Source organism: Mytilus edulis, chromosome 1 (genome assembly GCF_963676685.1).
Source record: "Mytilus edulis chromosome 1, xbMytEdul2.2, whole genome shotgun sequence".
NCBI classification, from domain to species: Eukaryota; Metazoa; Mollusca; class Bivalvia; order Mytilida; family Mytilidae; genus Mytilus; species Mytilus edulis.
In genome coordinates this window covers 110,914,785-110,931,382 of record NC_092344.1, presented here as the reverse complement: position 1 = coordinate 110,931,382, position 16,598 = coordinate 110,914,785, and the positions used below count along the sequence as shown (strand labels likewise).

The 16,598-nt window shown below is 32.6% G+C and overlaps 1 protein-coding gene across 6 annotated transcripts in view; it reads right to left on the bottom strand.

The window, feature by feature from the left end:
• LOC139518114 (uncharacterized) overlaps nucleotides 1-16,598 on the bottom strand; it is a 91,291-nt gene that overhangs the window by 21,827 nt on the left and 52,866 nt on the right. For all 6 annotated transcript variants that reach the window (XM_071309813.1, XM_071309822.1, XM_071309830.1 and 3 more), the window contains 10 exons: nucleotides 14,600-14,753; nucleotides 13,763-13,832; nucleotides 13,316-13,382; nucleotides 12,737-12,822; nucleotides 11,115-11,241; nucleotides 9,369-9,410; nucleotides 5,772-5,876; nucleotides 4,308-4,350; nucleotides 3,562-3,644; nucleotides 1,049-1,139 (listed from right to left, as the gene is read on the bottom strand). In XM_071309813.1, the coding sequence (XP_071165914.1) occupies nucleotides 1,049-1,139; nucleotides 3,562-3,644; nucleotides 4,308-4,350; nucleotides 5,772-5,876; nucleotides 9,369-9,410; nucleotides 11,115-11,241; nucleotides 12,737-12,822; nucleotides 13,316-13,382; nucleotides 13,763-13,832; nucleotides 14,600-14,753 (868 nt within the window). The remainder of the gene's footprint in view (nucleotides 1-1,048; nucleotides 1,140-3,561; nucleotides 3,645-4,307; nucleotides 4,351-5,771; nucleotides 5,877-9,368; nucleotides 9,411-11,114; nucleotides 11,242-12,736; nucleotides 12,823-13,315; nucleotides 13,383-13,762; nucleotides 13,833-14,599; nucleotides 14,754-16,598) is intronic.

Here is a 16,598-nt window from a genome sequence, read left to right as displayed (position 1 = left end):
CATTTTATCTCTATCTATAAAAATATTCAAGATAATAACCAAAAACGGCAAAAATTTCATCAAAATTACCAATTCAGGGGCAGCAACCCAACAACAGGTTGACCGATTCATCTGAAAATTTCAGGGCAGATAGATCTTGACCTGATAAACATTTTTACTCCATGTCAGATTTTCTCTAAAAGTTTTGTTTTTTGAGTTATAAGCCAAAAACTGCATTTTACCCCTATGTTCTATTTTTAGCTGTGGCGGCCATCTTGGTTGGTTGACCGGGTCACGCCACACATTTTTTAAACTAGATACCCCAAAGATGATTGTGGCAAAGTTTGGATTAATTTGGCCCAGCAGTTTCAGAGGAGAAGATTTTTGTAAAAGATTACGTATATTTATGAAAAATGGTTAAAAATTGACTATAAAGGGCAATAACTCCTAAAGGGGTCAACTGACCATTTCGGTCATGTTGACTTATTTGTAAATCTAACTTTGCTAAACATTATTGCTGTTTACAGTTTATCTCTATCTATAATAATATTCAAGATAATAACCAAAAACAGTAAAATTTCCTCAAAATGACCAATTCAGGTGCAGCAACCCAACAACGGGTTGACCGATTCATCTGAAAATTTCAGGGCAGATAGATCTTGACCTGATAAACATATTTACCCCATGTCAGATTTCCTCTAAATGCTTTGGTTTTTGAGTTATAAGCCAAAAACTGCATTTTACCCCTATGTTCTATTTTTAGCCGTGGCGGCCATCTTGGTTGGTTGACCGGGTCACGCCACACATTTTTTAAACTAGATACCCCAATGATGATTGTGGCCAAGTTTGGTTTAATTTGGCCCAGTAGTTTCAGAGGAGAAGATTTTTGTAAAAGTTAACGACGACGGACGACAGACGACGGACGACGGACGACAGACGACGGACGACGACGGACGCCGGACGCAAAGTGATGGGAAAAGCTCACTTGGCCCTTCGGGCCAGGTGAGCTAAAAAGGGAAATTACAAAAAGATACGTTTCAATGTAAATCTAGTTGTTGTTTTAACTTACTTTCATCCTTAACATTAGATACTTCTTCATCCTTAACATTAGATAGTTCTTCATCCTTAACATGTAATGCTTCTTTTTCATTCATGTTCTCCTACAAAAGATTTACATTGACATATCATTTATTAAAAATCTAGAACTTTTTGTGAACGTACAATTTGTTAATACATACAGATATGGGATAAACAGTAATGAGAAAGCATGGATTTTTGTAATCAACTTATAGACATGAATAGTCTTCAACAATAGACAAATGCCTATACAATATGAAAAGCTTCAATATCTAACACAGAAAAATAACGATCTGATTTAATTTTATATGTAGCTGGGTTGCACTAGTTCTTTCAGATGTAAAGTCTTAATCCATAGAATTTAAAAATATACATAAAAGAACATACGATTAAGCAATTCGGAAAAATAATTAAAAATTATAAGCATATATAAAAGACAAATACAATTATAATGGTACAAAAAAAAAAAGATAAATGAATTATGATTTAAGTAGATTCTGATATCATAGTTTAGTAAATATGAAATTTTAGTGTATATCGTAGGAAGAAATACTAAAATAATTTTTTTTGCTGAAAAACTTTTTTGAACTGGAAAATCTTTTTACATATCAATAGGTCAACCTCATCGTACATGGCCATTTAACGTATTCAGCATCACTTAAACCTATAACTCGCTTGTAATATTCTTACTTTTCAGAAAATAGCTTATAAAAAACTTATTTTGAGAACACAGACACTATGTTAATAACATCTAGCTAGAAGTGTGATAGAGTATATTGTTACCCCTAGAAAACATTGTCAACTGAGGCGAAGCTGAGAAGTACCAAGCTGAGGGGTACCAATCTGCTCTATCACCCTCTCAGATATGTGTTGTTTAATTCACTATACTAAATGTCCTATCATTATTGTCTATAAATGTTGAATTTGACCTTGACAACATTACAGATATTAGGAAAATTAATAGAAGTGAAGCTAGAAGGTTTTTTTTTATTGTGACATTCTATGAAAAAGTTCTGAGCCAAAACGTCGAACTTGGGCATTGCAATTAATTACTTGATGTTAATTTAATCAATGTCCTTTAAATTTTCGATTTTTGATTGGTCTGTACAAGAGGGTGACACTGAAGAAAATTTTCACCAACTCAGGTATTAGAGAGTAAATTGTCTCCCTCGTATTAGCTAATCATAAACTGGCATTTTAACGTAGAGTATTATGACATAAAAGCGGGTTTTTGTGGTAGGTAGTCCAATATTCATGTTATCATGGTTAAATTTTATATGTGAAAAGTTGGAATAAAAGGAGTAACAAGTTGATGAGGGAAACATAAATAAGCTAGATAATGCGGGGTTCACACATTGCCGATTATTGCTCCCGTTTGAGATCAGACAGCGATACGACACGAAAAGTGAAAAAGTCGGATTAGTATCCTCAATTATCTGGAATGTCCTATTATTGTCTGAACGCAGTCGTTTTAGTTCGTAACAGATTCCTACTGGTCGGGAAGGGTCCGAATAGTTCGGCAAAGCACCCCGACAGTTAGGTGCGTCCCGTAACATTCGGGGAAACTCAGCCGATTTTGTCTAGTCGGATTACAATCATGCCTATGTCGTGACAGATTCTGCTGTATCGGATCGAATTCCTAACAATGTTCTGTGTATTCGGGACGGTGTCCTGTGGAACGGGAATGATCTGGAGAAGTCCCGACAATAACAGAATACAATACGACTGAGACCAGACAAAGCCGTTTGCAATGCGATAGAGCGGACCGTGATAGGATTACGTTCCGACAGTACCTGATCATCCCGATTATGCCGACAGTTTTCAAACGGATAACTTCCGTCAGCGTCGGTTCACTGTCTTGTCACTATCTGATCTCTGTCGGATTACATTCGGTAGAATCTGGACGCAGTCGTGACAGACTCGGTAGAATTTTACCTGGCGAAAGATACAAATCGAATTTCCATCCACGATTCACAGGATCTTGATCAGACTTTTGACAAATTTTAATCGGGAATGGTCCTGTCAAGGACGGCAGTAAAAATCGTGAATGTGTGACCCCAGCTTTACCAAACTCTTCAAAGATTGGATGGTCATTTGAATATCAACATGAAAAAAACTTAAGAAAGCAACATAACAGACAATGAACATATTTCCGACAGCTTACAGCTAGTTCACCAAAATGTTTGCTGATTGAATACACACAAAGTGAACGATTAAAGGATCAGTAAAGGAAAGCATTTGAATTACAGGACCTTTGAACTCCAAGGTCAAAAATATTCTTCAAAGGAAGAATTTAAAAAAGTAAGAATGTAACTGCTACCTGAATAATAATATATATTGTTTAAAGAACTCTTATTCTAGTAAACTGTGCTTTTTGTTTACATTTTTTTCTCATAAGTCTATTCCAGTGACAAAACCAAACGACAATTGAGGATCTTATAAACTCATTGTTATTAATTATAAATAACATGTAGCTGTCAATATGAACTATTAAAAGCGACAAACCTGTACAAAAGCACTTGTCTCCTCTCGTCCGACTGATGTCGTACTGTATACTGGATTTGCAACAGCTGCCCCGGATGTACCTGCTAAATACACAAAATAGATATAAGAATATGTGGTATGAGAACTACTGAGACAACTCTCCATCCAAGTAACAGTTTGTAAAAGTAAACCATTATATCACAGTACGATCTTCAACACGGAGCATTGGCTCACACCGAACAAGCTATAAAGGGCCCCCAAAAATGACTCGTGTAAAACCATTCAAACGGGAAAACCAACGGTCTATTCTATATAAAAAAAACGAGAAACGAGAAACACGTATGAACAACATCAACACACGGCAATTAACTACAGAACATCAGGTTGTTGCATGTTTGTCTTGTTCAGAATAAGTTTTAAAAGATCAGTAGAATTATTTTTTTTCAGCTGTATAAAAATGAGCAAATATATAGCGTACTTATACGCTTTATTTAATAGCTTATACTGTATTTTCAACACAAAAAGAAAAAAATCTTTACATATGGATATGTAAATTCCAGTTATCTACTTCTTCAAAAGTACAGCCATGCTAGTAAAGCTTTGTTATTGGATATATTTATGCCCTTAATTATCTTTTAAGTCAAAACGACAGACAAGTCTGCCCCATTTATTGCATTTTCTTTTCAGAATATTTACTCAGTCTTGAAAAAAAAATATATATGTAAATGCAAAATTACTGAATAACTGTTAATTAATGGAAATCTTACTTTCAGACAAAAAGGTTGATGTTCCAGATCTCTTTTCTTTCTTCTACAAAATTTATGAAACATTCAAAATATTGATGCATCATTTACAAATAAAAAAATTGTTTGACAGTTTCAAACACATTTTTGATTTTACAAACTTATTTAACATTCAGGTATATTGATGATGTTCTTTTCATTAACAATCAAAACATTTCTGGTTGGGTTCCATTAATATATCCTCCAACAGATACGCTTCCTCTGCCTCATTTTAGACTTGTTCCTCGAATTTGATATACGCGGTTATTTCAATACCAGCATTTATGAAAAGCGAGAGGATTTTAATTTTGAAATTATAAACTTTCCCCACTTAAGATGCAATATACTGACATCACCTGAGTATGGGATATACATTTCCCAGCTCATTTGGTATTCAAGAGCTTGCAGCTGCTACTCTTTATGAAATTTCATCAGTGTCTGAGCAGAAAGTTGATGAGCGAAGATTATGTCAACGAACGTCTTATCCTGTTTCTAGAAATATCATTGTAAGACATCAATTCCTTGTTGATAACTATTCCGTATAACTTCACAAATAATACATGATGGTCTTGGAGTATAGACTATAGGTAATGAAGTTTTCTATCATTCCCTTTGTCTGTCCTTGCATATTTTTAACCTGTACTGTTTAGTCCATGTTTTTACCTATCAGGTCTGTCTGGTTGTTTGAGTGGTTTGTTTTGTTCCCACATCATTGTCAATATAATGGAATTTTATGCGACTGTCATACAAGTGAGAGGTTTAGCTAGATTTGAAACCAGGTTTAGTCCACCATCTTATACAGAAGAAATTTCCTGTACCGAATCAGTTATATGACAATTGTTATCCATTCGTTTGATGTGTTTTAGCTTTTGATTTTGCCATTTGATAAGGGACTTTCCTTTTTGAATTTTCCTCGGAGTATTTTTGTGATTTTACTTTTTGATAATATACTTATGACGTGGATCGGTACCTATACATCGTGTTATTGTGCTATGGCCAATTTTAATAAATTCTTGACTTTCATGTATGCATATATACATTGTATATATGCCATTTTGTGTTTCTTTGTTACAGGTTATTTTGTGTTTATAGTTATTATATTACAATGTTGTCTGCTGTACCCTAATTTTTGATGTTTTACCCATTATGTCTGTTTGTTATGCTCACACATTGTTTTTAATATAATGGAATTCAATGCGACTGTCTTACAAGTGAGAATTTGAGCTAGCTATAAAACAAATTTTAATCCTCCATTTTCTTTATAAGGAAATGTCTGTTCATAGTCCTCAGTGTGACAGTTGTTTTCTATTTGTTAGATTTGATTGAACTTTGATTTTGCAATTTATTAAGAATTTTCCTGTTTAAAATACCTTGCAGGTAAGTTTTGTTGTCATTTTACTTTTAAATGAACATTACGCAATTGCAAGGAACATATATTGACCACATTACCTTTTTAAAGATATTCCATGTGTTTGTACTTTCTGTCATTTTTGATGAAGTAAGTTCTCTCTCCTTTCTCATCCTTGAAACTCTCCTTTTCATAGATTTCTTCACCTAAATATTAAAAACAATTATTTTTTTATCTCTCTATATAATTGTGATACAAATGACGTGGACAGAATCAAGACTATTTCTTATCCCGATCTTTTTCTTTGAATTGGAAATTGAAAAGCAGGATGAAAAATAAACGGGACTATATTACTGTTCTCAATTTTAAATCTGCAAAACTCTCTTTTATAACTATTTTTATATGAGCGTCACTGATGAGTCTTATGTAGACGAAACGCGTGTCTAAATTATAATCCTGGTACCTTTGGTAACTATTGTCACCAGCCCAGTAGTCAGCACTTCGGTGTTGACATGAATATCAATTATTTGTTCATTTTTTTTTTTTTAATAAATTTCCTGTTTGCAAAAGTATGAATTTTTCGAAATACTAAGGACTTTCTTATCCCAAGCATAGATTACCTTGGCTGTATTTGGCATAACTTTTTGGAATTTTGTATTGAATTATAAGCCTGGTACCTTTGATAACTATTGTATTAGATATTGACTTTTTCAAATATTATGGTTGCGAGTATCACTGAAGAGACAAAGATTGCATTTCTTTCTAACACAAACGATGCAAACGGCTAAGCGCGCACATGTTTTGATCATTTGTTTCTAACATACGTTTGCAAAGTTTACATAAACTGAAAAAATGTGCACTCGCTAAACATGCGTCTACAGTTCATTTGTTAGTACAAACGCTACATTTGTTTCTAACTTCAACCTTGAATTCAGTAAAATTATAAGAAAACATGGGAAAAATCTGCAAAAAGACAAACAATGCAGTGAAATCTTCGCCCTAGTGCCTATCATATCGTATAAACGTAACAAAAATATAAAAGAATAACTTGCTAAATCAAGGCAATACTTGGGAGAATTTTGAAAAGGGACCCATGCTTAAACAGTATAAGCAAAAATTCCCGAACCACTGTTAGTAATAACCTTAAAAATAGGCAACAAACTTTTATACATATGAAATAGAAAAAAACATTGTAAAGTCTTAATATTTATAACTATGTTTGGTGAAGGCACGGCATTTAATTATAACTGCTTAATAAGTCGGTTTTCTAACAATATGTGCATGCATTATTGAACGTTCAAACAGTGTCAGTAAACACTGATTACATGATGTGTATTTCTTTCTACCTTTGTAGCGTTTAGCAAACGATAACTAACGCCACACAACGTTTGCAAAATTTGGGTTAGAAAGAAATGCATTCTTAAAGTGCATTTCTTTTTTTAACAAAGTTTGGTAAACGCTTTATGCTTTTAGTAAAATTTTGTTAAACGTTACAAAAGTATTAACAAGTGCATCGTTTAATCAGTATTTAATGACCCTGCTTGAATTGTCAAAAACACATGCACAAGTTGTTGGTATTTGAATTTATTACGGGGGAAAATAACCTCCGAAGAATATGTTATAAACACAGAGGACAATCGCTCTTCTATGCCTATTTAATTATAATTTCATTGCCTGTTCTTCATCTTCATCAGATAAATGTATGAAGATAGTGATGATAAAGCCTTTTTATTGAAAATAACAGCAATGAAAGAAAGGAGGGTACGTAATACCTAAATTGGAGTAACTGGGAAAAATATGTTTAGATAATTGATTTAATGTTAAAGTTAGAAAGAAATGCATTGTTTGTACTACCAAACGACGAACGGCAAACTGCAGATGCATTTGCAGCGAGTGTATAGTTTGTCAGTGTTTATGCAAACTTTGTAAACGTATGTAAGAAACAAATGATCTAAACGTGTGCTCGCTGAACTGTTTTTTGTGTTATAAAAGAAATGGGATCACAATCTACCGAAATGCGCATCTTTTGCAGTGAAATTGTACAGTTGATTTCATTCGACACGTTTTATCATTGGTATATTTGTAGGTTTATTATTCGACACAGAAGGTTACAGTAGTTTAAGTTTAAATCTCGTAAATAGATAACGGCCAGACAAATTAAGGTAACAAACAGAAACTGAGGGAATTACATGAACTCCAAAATGAGCAAGACCGGGTGTGTCAATTAGATAAACACCTCTTTCCATGCAAGCATCACCCGCCATGCAAATTTATAAAAGAGGGACGAAAGATACCAAAGGGACTGTCAAACTCATAAATCGAAAATAAACTGACAACGCCATGGCTAAAACTTAAAAAGACAAACAGACAAACAATAGTACACGTGAAAAAAACATAGAAAACTAACGAATAAACAACACGAACCCCACCAAAAACTAGCGGTGATCTCAGGTGCTCCGGAAGGGTACGCAGATCCTGCTCCACATGTGGCACCCGTCGTGTTGCTTATGTGATAACAAATCCGGTAAATAGTCTAATTCGATAGGTCACATTCATGAAAGGGAAGGGGATTGTAGTTACGACGCAAGGAACATATCCGATATCATTTGTGAAACGGTTATTCCATAACGGTCAACCAACTCGTGATGGCGTCCGTAAAATTTACGAAGTGATGATTTCAACTTAACCATTTGGAACTCTTGATTTAATAACCTGCACAATGAGATATTCCAAGTATAGAGATATATAAAGATCTATGACAGCGAGATCATATCGCTAGTTAGTTCATAAACCGACAATTTGTCTCGGTCAAACAATACGTGAAGGTGACTGTAAAACGTCTGTAGTTGTGATTTCAGTGGTTCATGTAAAAAAGAAGATGTGGTATGATTGTCATTGAGACAACTGTCCACAAGAGACCAAAATGACACAGACATTAACAACTATATGTCACCGTATGGCCTTCAACAATGAGCAAAGCCCATACCGAATAGTCAGCTATAAAAGGCCCCAATAAGACAATGTAAAACAATTCAAACGAGAAAAATAACGGCCTTATTTATATAAAAAAATAAACGAAAAACAAATAATGTAACACATTAACAAACGACAACCACTGAATTACAAGCTCCGGACTTGGGACAGGCACATACATAAATTCAGTTTGAGCAGTTTTCGTGTAAAAAGACCACCTTTGTTAAAGTCCATACAGTACGAATATACATGGGAGTAACGTGTTATAAGAGTCATTCAAACGCCATTCGACAAAGCAGAGTGTATGTTACTGCTGAAAAATGGAAAGTTGACTATTTATTACATTTGTCATATATTCCAGTTTGGAGTCGTTAACCTGTGTCAATATAAAGGAAACAATGAAGATATGAAGAAGACCTTCTACCTTAATTTCACTGTGATGTAAACCCTCACTAAAATGCGGATTACTGAGTGACATAATGTCATAATAATATCTCAATGTTAATTAAAAGAACTTTTTGTTTGTCTTTGACAAGGTTCAGTATCAATTCTGCTTCATAAGACTATAATAATATATTACCCATGTTATGATTACAAGTCGACCAATAGGGTTTCCCAACTAAAACTAATTCAAAACCGAGTCTGATGAAATATCATTCCACCAAAAACTTAAAGTACACAATTCGGTTGTTGTCTTTACAGAAATAAATTCTTGTAAAACTTACATTTTGATTATATATTCCGTGCAGGATAAATATAAACAAACCCTAGAATAAAACAAAATGAATATCAAAATAGAAGTAAAATATATAAAATCTATAGAACATTTATAACAAAATAAAAATATGCTGATTAGAAAAACGCTTAGCTACATGTACGTGAACATACACTAGAATATTTTTGACAAAATTACATAGAAATATTATTGTCCGCTTTCCACAAGATTACCACTGACTTATGGTCAGTAATTGCAGAGAGTTAACGTCAAATATCAGAAATGATCCGATTCGTGTGTACGAATGCGGTATTTTGAGATAAGAATGTGCAATCAAGCTCGTCTCATATAACCCTAAAATAAAGTCACTCGAGAAAATTTAAATTCAAATTCAGTTGTTGTCATTTTTTTTTTAAAATTTTTCTGAATACAGCAATTCAATATTAACACACAATTGTTTTATTTAAAGATATTTGTTTGATCCAATTTGATGTAAACAGATCTATAATTTCTCCTTTCAAGTTTTTCGAGAGAGAAAATATAATGTGTATTGAGTTAGTTATGATGGCATGCTATAGTTCTGAAAACGAAAATTAAATGATTTTAAAACTAATTAAGGATGTACACCTATGAGGAGCCAAAAATGTCAACTATTGGTGAAGAAGAAATCCTATGGTGGTGCACTTCTTTTTTTTGCTTCGGCCCTTTGAAAGTACAAAATTTTGATGATTTTCTCATTTCCTTCCTATTTTTGGGCTATTTTTGTGAAAAAAAATAACAGTTCCACAATTATTTTTTTCATTGATCAATAAAGATGAAGTGGACCAATTTGAATAAATTTAACTAACAAAAGCTATAGGAAGGTGTTAAAATAAGAAAGTTTTATCATATTTTGATGCTTTTTGTGTCAAATTTACCATGTTGTCAATTTTGTAAAGTGGTGATTTTTCTCTGTTTTAAGTACAAAATGCATATCATTTCAACTTTTTTGTTACAAATGATTGAAAAAATATATTTAATAAATTTGAAAAGAAAAAAAAATGATATGGGATGTACATGTTTCTGGTAAAATAATTTCTTGTACCCCTCACCCATTTTCTCAAAATTTTGGCTAAAAAGACTGACTTGGTAATAAAATTTGAAAAATTTAAAATTACTCAAAAGCTACTCATTGTAAATACAATTTTTTTCACAGAGTTTAGTTTGATATTAAATTTGTTTTTAAATTAATTCATTGACATTTTCCACTTGTATCACAATGTTTTGGAAATAATTCCAATACGAGAACGACTTATTTTTAATTTATGATCAGCCAAGTCAACGATTTAAGCCAACCCTGTATTTTTGAAAGAATTTGTTCAATCATTGTGATGTTAAACAACAGTTAACACATGCATTTGGACGTAAGATAGGTTTAAAGTACACACTTGTCATCTACCCTTGTTATTATGCCCTTTAAAAAAACATCCCAACCACCGTTAATACATATTACAAACTACAATTGATATACAAGTGAAAAGGTGAATATCTTCATCATAAACGGTTTTTAAACATGACTTCTATATACTTTTTTATGAAATAAATGGACCTGTCTTTTTATATGTATTATTGTATGCACCATCCAAAATAAGGTACCCGTCTTTTACCAATTATGATACATATGATTTCACCCAAAAAAAATATCCGTTATGTCTTTCAACTTAATTTGACTAAAATAAATTATGACTCTGAATCTTATTAAGGAAGAGATACGTACCTGTAAAGAGTTGAATATTACAAATAGGTAGCTGAACACAACAGTACTCTTATGGAATGAAAACATACCAAACAACCATGTTAGACCAAACACTGGTGATAAGATGGCAATACTTCGGACTCCAGATCTACAATAATCTCTCTAATTAAACATTATTTACTATTGTTTTAATATTGTTAACTAAATTTTATACTGTTTTCAATTCTGCTTTTGATTTAATGATATGTATTGTACTAGATTTAGAAAGAAAAAAAATGTTTATCATTTTCTTCACTAAGATTTCATTTAAAAGTTTAAAAAAACACAGCAGAGTAAAATAACAAATAACTATTATAATTTGCTTGTTTAGAAAATAGAAATAAAGGTAATATCATAATAAAATATAAATATGTAGGAAAAGAGGGACGAAAGATACCAAAGGGACAGTCAAACTCATAAATCTAAAACAAACTGACAACGCCATGGCTAAAAATGAAAAAGACAAACAGAAAAACAATAGTACACATGACAAAATATGGCGGGTTCCAAATCTATGGCAGATTCCTAATCTATGGCAAATATGACGTTACAAACGTCAAATCTATGGTAGATTTTTGTTTTCTCCTAATCTATGGCAGATTTATGAATAACGTAATTTTCTGGGAAAAACAGTAAAATATAACGTCACAATAAAATAACGTAATATATAAGTCGTCGCCGACTTCAGCAAGTTCTGTGTTTAAAAATTTCCCTCTAGAGCAATTTTCCGATAATTTATAGAAAGATGTGATCTTTTATCTATAGGACGGATAATAATTATTTGATATACCGTCCGAATCCCGCGATGAAGAAAGGCACAGCTGTTTTAGTAGTGGATATTTTGGGAATGGAGTTATAGTAAATATTTTAGCGTCTACGGCTAGCTAAGTATTTAAAGTGAGAAAATGAAATTACAGGATACCACCAAGTTGATTCAAATCTACACCAGTTAAAAAAGATTGATTAACGCTAAAATAAATATTATGTGAAAAGTCAAACTGTTTATTTTTTTTTATAAAAACTGCTTTCTTGATTGTTAATTGATTGTTTTTCTAGTTGTTTTAATAAATGGATTAAACTGGTACAATGCACAGATTAAGAAATGCTTATTTTTCCTGGAAAGATAATCTTAATCCTAATTTCGGTATGGTATATCACTTTTACACTTTTTTTTATGTTTGACATCACGATTTGGTTGACCATTATGGAATTTTTATTTCACAAATGATTTAGACATGCCCCCGTTGTCGTACATGTCAACTTATTTAAGACAAGTAAGTGATCGTATATGTACTGTCTTGTTCTACATTTGCACAAAATCTGCCATAGATTTGGAAACAACAAAAATTCGCCATAGATTGGGAAATTACAAAACTTGCCATAGATTAGAATTGTAAAAAATCTACCATAGATTTGGGATGGCATGACGTCACATTTACCATAGATTTGGAACCCACCATAGATTTGAGTCCTACAAATATATACTGAATTTTTCTTTCAAATGAAAACATTGTTATAGTTTTTTTTTAATTTATCAACAAAATCAATTGCATCTAGTTTAATTGACTTTATTGAAATATTAGGTCGGTTACATTTAAACCTACATTAGTTTTTCCTTTTTTGATTTGCTCATTGTGGCTCGTGTCGAAAACAGTTTCCTCATAATCAATCCAGTTATTACGAAATTCGACTGAAATGATAAAAATTAACGATTAAAACCAGCATTTTGATATTGCTAAAATAGTCAGTAATACACATATCCTAAAGAAGTAGTTCCATAACTATGACGACAGGTATTTCCTCCGACACGTGCAGTCTACTAGCATTTGTATTATAACGTTTTTAGATACCAAATTTTAGTTGATGTCCCATATGTGCGTATATATAAAATTAATTCATCTTCAATAGTGCTCTGAATCAAGATGTTGTAAATGCAAAGTTAAAACGTTATTATAATAAGACACCAGAAAGGATAGCAATTCAGTTGTCATGTATACTGGTTTTCCAAGACAACTTAAATGCTCCCTTTTCTTCGTATGTTCAACTTTCCTTTCGATGTATAGTATGTTTAAAATTTTGTTGTGCGTCATAACTTGAATTTCGTGTTTTCCGCGGCAATCTTCTATCAAACGTGATATAAAAGAAATATCTTTGCAAGACTTTATCTAATTTAGGATACTTACTAAAATGACAAGTAAGCATGGCACAAAGAAAGCATATATCAGTCCATTTTCTCTTGACAACCAGCAGCTGTTAAATAAAGACATACCATTGGACAGTTAGTGTTAAATGTATTTTAATTGGTAGAATTATGTCATTATCGCGATTAAGACCAAGCAAGAAAAAGAATTTAGAAAGTCGTGATTTTGATGAAACATAACATATCTCTATGAAAATATTGCGTTGGGATAAAATTGTGTTTGATAATTGGGATTTAATTGTGAAATTTAATTGTTACATAACCACTAATAAAATTGAGAAAGGAAATGGTGAATATGTCAAAGCGACAACCACCCGACCATAGAGCAAACAACAGCCGAAGGCAACCAATGGGTCTTCAATGTAGCGAGAATTCCCGCACAAACTTATATGAGCTAAAATACATGACAGTGTTGAAATTGTCAACTTACAATTTGCTTGTTCCATATCCTTCTAACTTGGTGACACTTGCAGATATAAGAACTATACCAAAAGGAATACCTATAATAAAAGAATATAATTTGTGTAAGTACGGTTATTTATTGTTCCAAAATATCTGTTATAATAAAGAGCTTTAACAGTTTCAACAAAATGTTTTGATAAGTGTTCTGACATGAGAACCCTATCAATGAATTCATCCGAATTATGTCTGCTTGTGTTTTTTTTTTAATAAAGACTTAAAATCTGCATGCATGTATATGTTTTCAGTTTCCATCCTTTTCCTAAAACGTGGCTCCCAATCCCAAAACCATTCAACGTCAATGCTCGACCAAACATGTTTCATTGTTGTAGCAGTATCTTGTCAAAGGTCCAGGTACTAGTCGCAGGAGGCGGTAACTGATATTTGAAATTAAGTTATAACATCAAATAGCTTGCTTGTATTGTGTCACATGTTTTACGTGTTAGGCAGCAACCATTTGCCTTTGGCGAAAAACAATCTATTTTTTTTGCGACAAGTCGAAAACAATTTTTTTCTTTCAATTCTAGCATTACATATAGTGGCAGCTGGGGGAAACAAACAATTTTTTTTTCTCCAAAAAAATCCATAGCCCCCCACCCCCCCCCCCCCCCCCAAAAAAAAATCAAATGGTTGCTGCCTTAGATTTTTTCCATAGATTTGTGCATTTAATAACAGGTTTTAATATGATATAGTTACAAAAAAGCAAATAAAAAGCAATAATAGCTTAATTGCAAACAAAAAATGTTGTATATAAACCTAGCATGTATTAATGCTTGATTTTGTACAATAGTATAAACAGTATAGATACCAAATATCAAAGGAATTAGAATTCTGTTGATGGATCTCCGCTGTGGGAACACCGCCACAACTAATACTGCATGAATTACCCCTTCTGCTAACATTGTAAACAAAACAATCAGGAAAAGAAAATGAAGAATCAAGGCAACAGCAGTACACGCATCCTATAAAAATCAAGAAGAACAAAAAAATGATTTGATATCATAAAGCATACTTGATCGATATTTGCGAAATTTTACAGTAGAGTGATATGAAAAATTATTGATAGAAACTAAGGGCGAACGTGGCATTGTCAATGTAATTTCCAAGAGCAAAATAGAGATCAGCAAATTATCGTTGGTCATCCCAACTCAAGTGAGAAAATGAATCTCGTTGAGATGACCAACGATAATCTATAATTATATGATGAGTTTGATTATAGGTCATCCAGTTTTCAATATTTAACAGAGAAAAGGATACTAAAATATTTTAAAAGAAATCTTGATGGAACGTCCTCAAAGTTAACAAATTACTACTACATGAGACATAATTACATTGTTCTTTAGGAATCAAGTAATATTAAACCTAACTCATACTTCATTTTTGTCGAGCCTACAACTTTTGTTGCAGAAAGCTCGACATAGGGATAGTGATCCGGCGGCTGCGGCGTTAGCTAACTTTTTAAAAGCTTTATATTTAAGAAGGTGGAAGACCTGGATGCTTCATACTTTGTATATAGATGCCTCATGTTACGAAGTTTTCGTCAGTCACATGTCAAATGTCCTTGACCTCATTTTCATGGTTCAGTTACCACTTGAAAAAAAACAGTTCAGATGTTTTGTAATGTTGAATTCTCTCTTATTATAAGTAATAGGATAATTATATTTGGTGCGTACCTTGCAAGGTCCTCATGCCCGTCAGACAGTTTTCACTTGACCTCGACCTCATTTCATGGATCAGTGAACAAGGTTAAGTTTTGGTGGTCAAGTCCATATCTCAGATACTATAAGCAATAGGTCTAGTATATTCGGTGTATGGAAGCACTGTAAGGTGTACATGTCCAACTGGCAGGTGTCATCTGACCTTGACCTCATTTTCATGGTTCAGTGGTTATAGTTAAGTTTTTGTGTTTTGGTCTGTTTTTCTCATACTTTATGCAATAGATCTACTATATTTGTTGTATGGAATTATTGTAAGGTGTACATGTCTAGCGGGCAGATGTCATCTGACCTTGACCTCATTTTCATGGTTGAGTGGTCAAAGTTAAGTTTTTTAGTTTTGTCTTTTTATCTAATACTATATGCCATAGGTCAACTATATTTGGTGTATGGAAGCTTTGTTAGCTGTACATGTCTGCTTGGCATGGTTCATCTGACCTTGACCTCATTTTCATGGTTCATTGGTCTTTGATTAGTTATCTTGGTTAATGCTAAGTTTATGTGACAGTTTATAATAAAGCTTTATACTTAGGACTATCAACATAATATCAATGATTAGTAAAGAAGGCGAGAAATTTCAGTGTGCACTCTTGTTTTCAAAATGTGTCAAAACAAGGGTATTACAATTTAATAGGATGTATGATGTAAAAAAACAATAATATACAATGATTGTTACAGGTAAATATTAACTTTAATAGTATCATGGATGTGATTCCGATAAGATGGCGTATACATTATGGTTTCAAAAATATCTTCACAAGGTTTGTTAGACAACAAGAGTTAGACAAGTCTGATAGAAAAATATTGAAACTTGAAAAGCCTATATCGTCTATTAGGTTGGACAAGAGGGAGGATGTTTACATAATGTTGTTTTAGTTGTGATGCAGTCCTTACTGGACATCAATGTTATTTACGTTTTTGATATTAAGTTTTTTAAACAGTGAAACATTCTGATATAATTTACGGATTTCCTGATATTCTTTTCAAAAAGTTTTGACTTTTATTGCTATTGAAATGTCTTTTGTAGACGAAACGCGCGTCTTGTTTACTAAATGTTAGTCATAGAATCAATGAAGGTTTATTTACCTTATT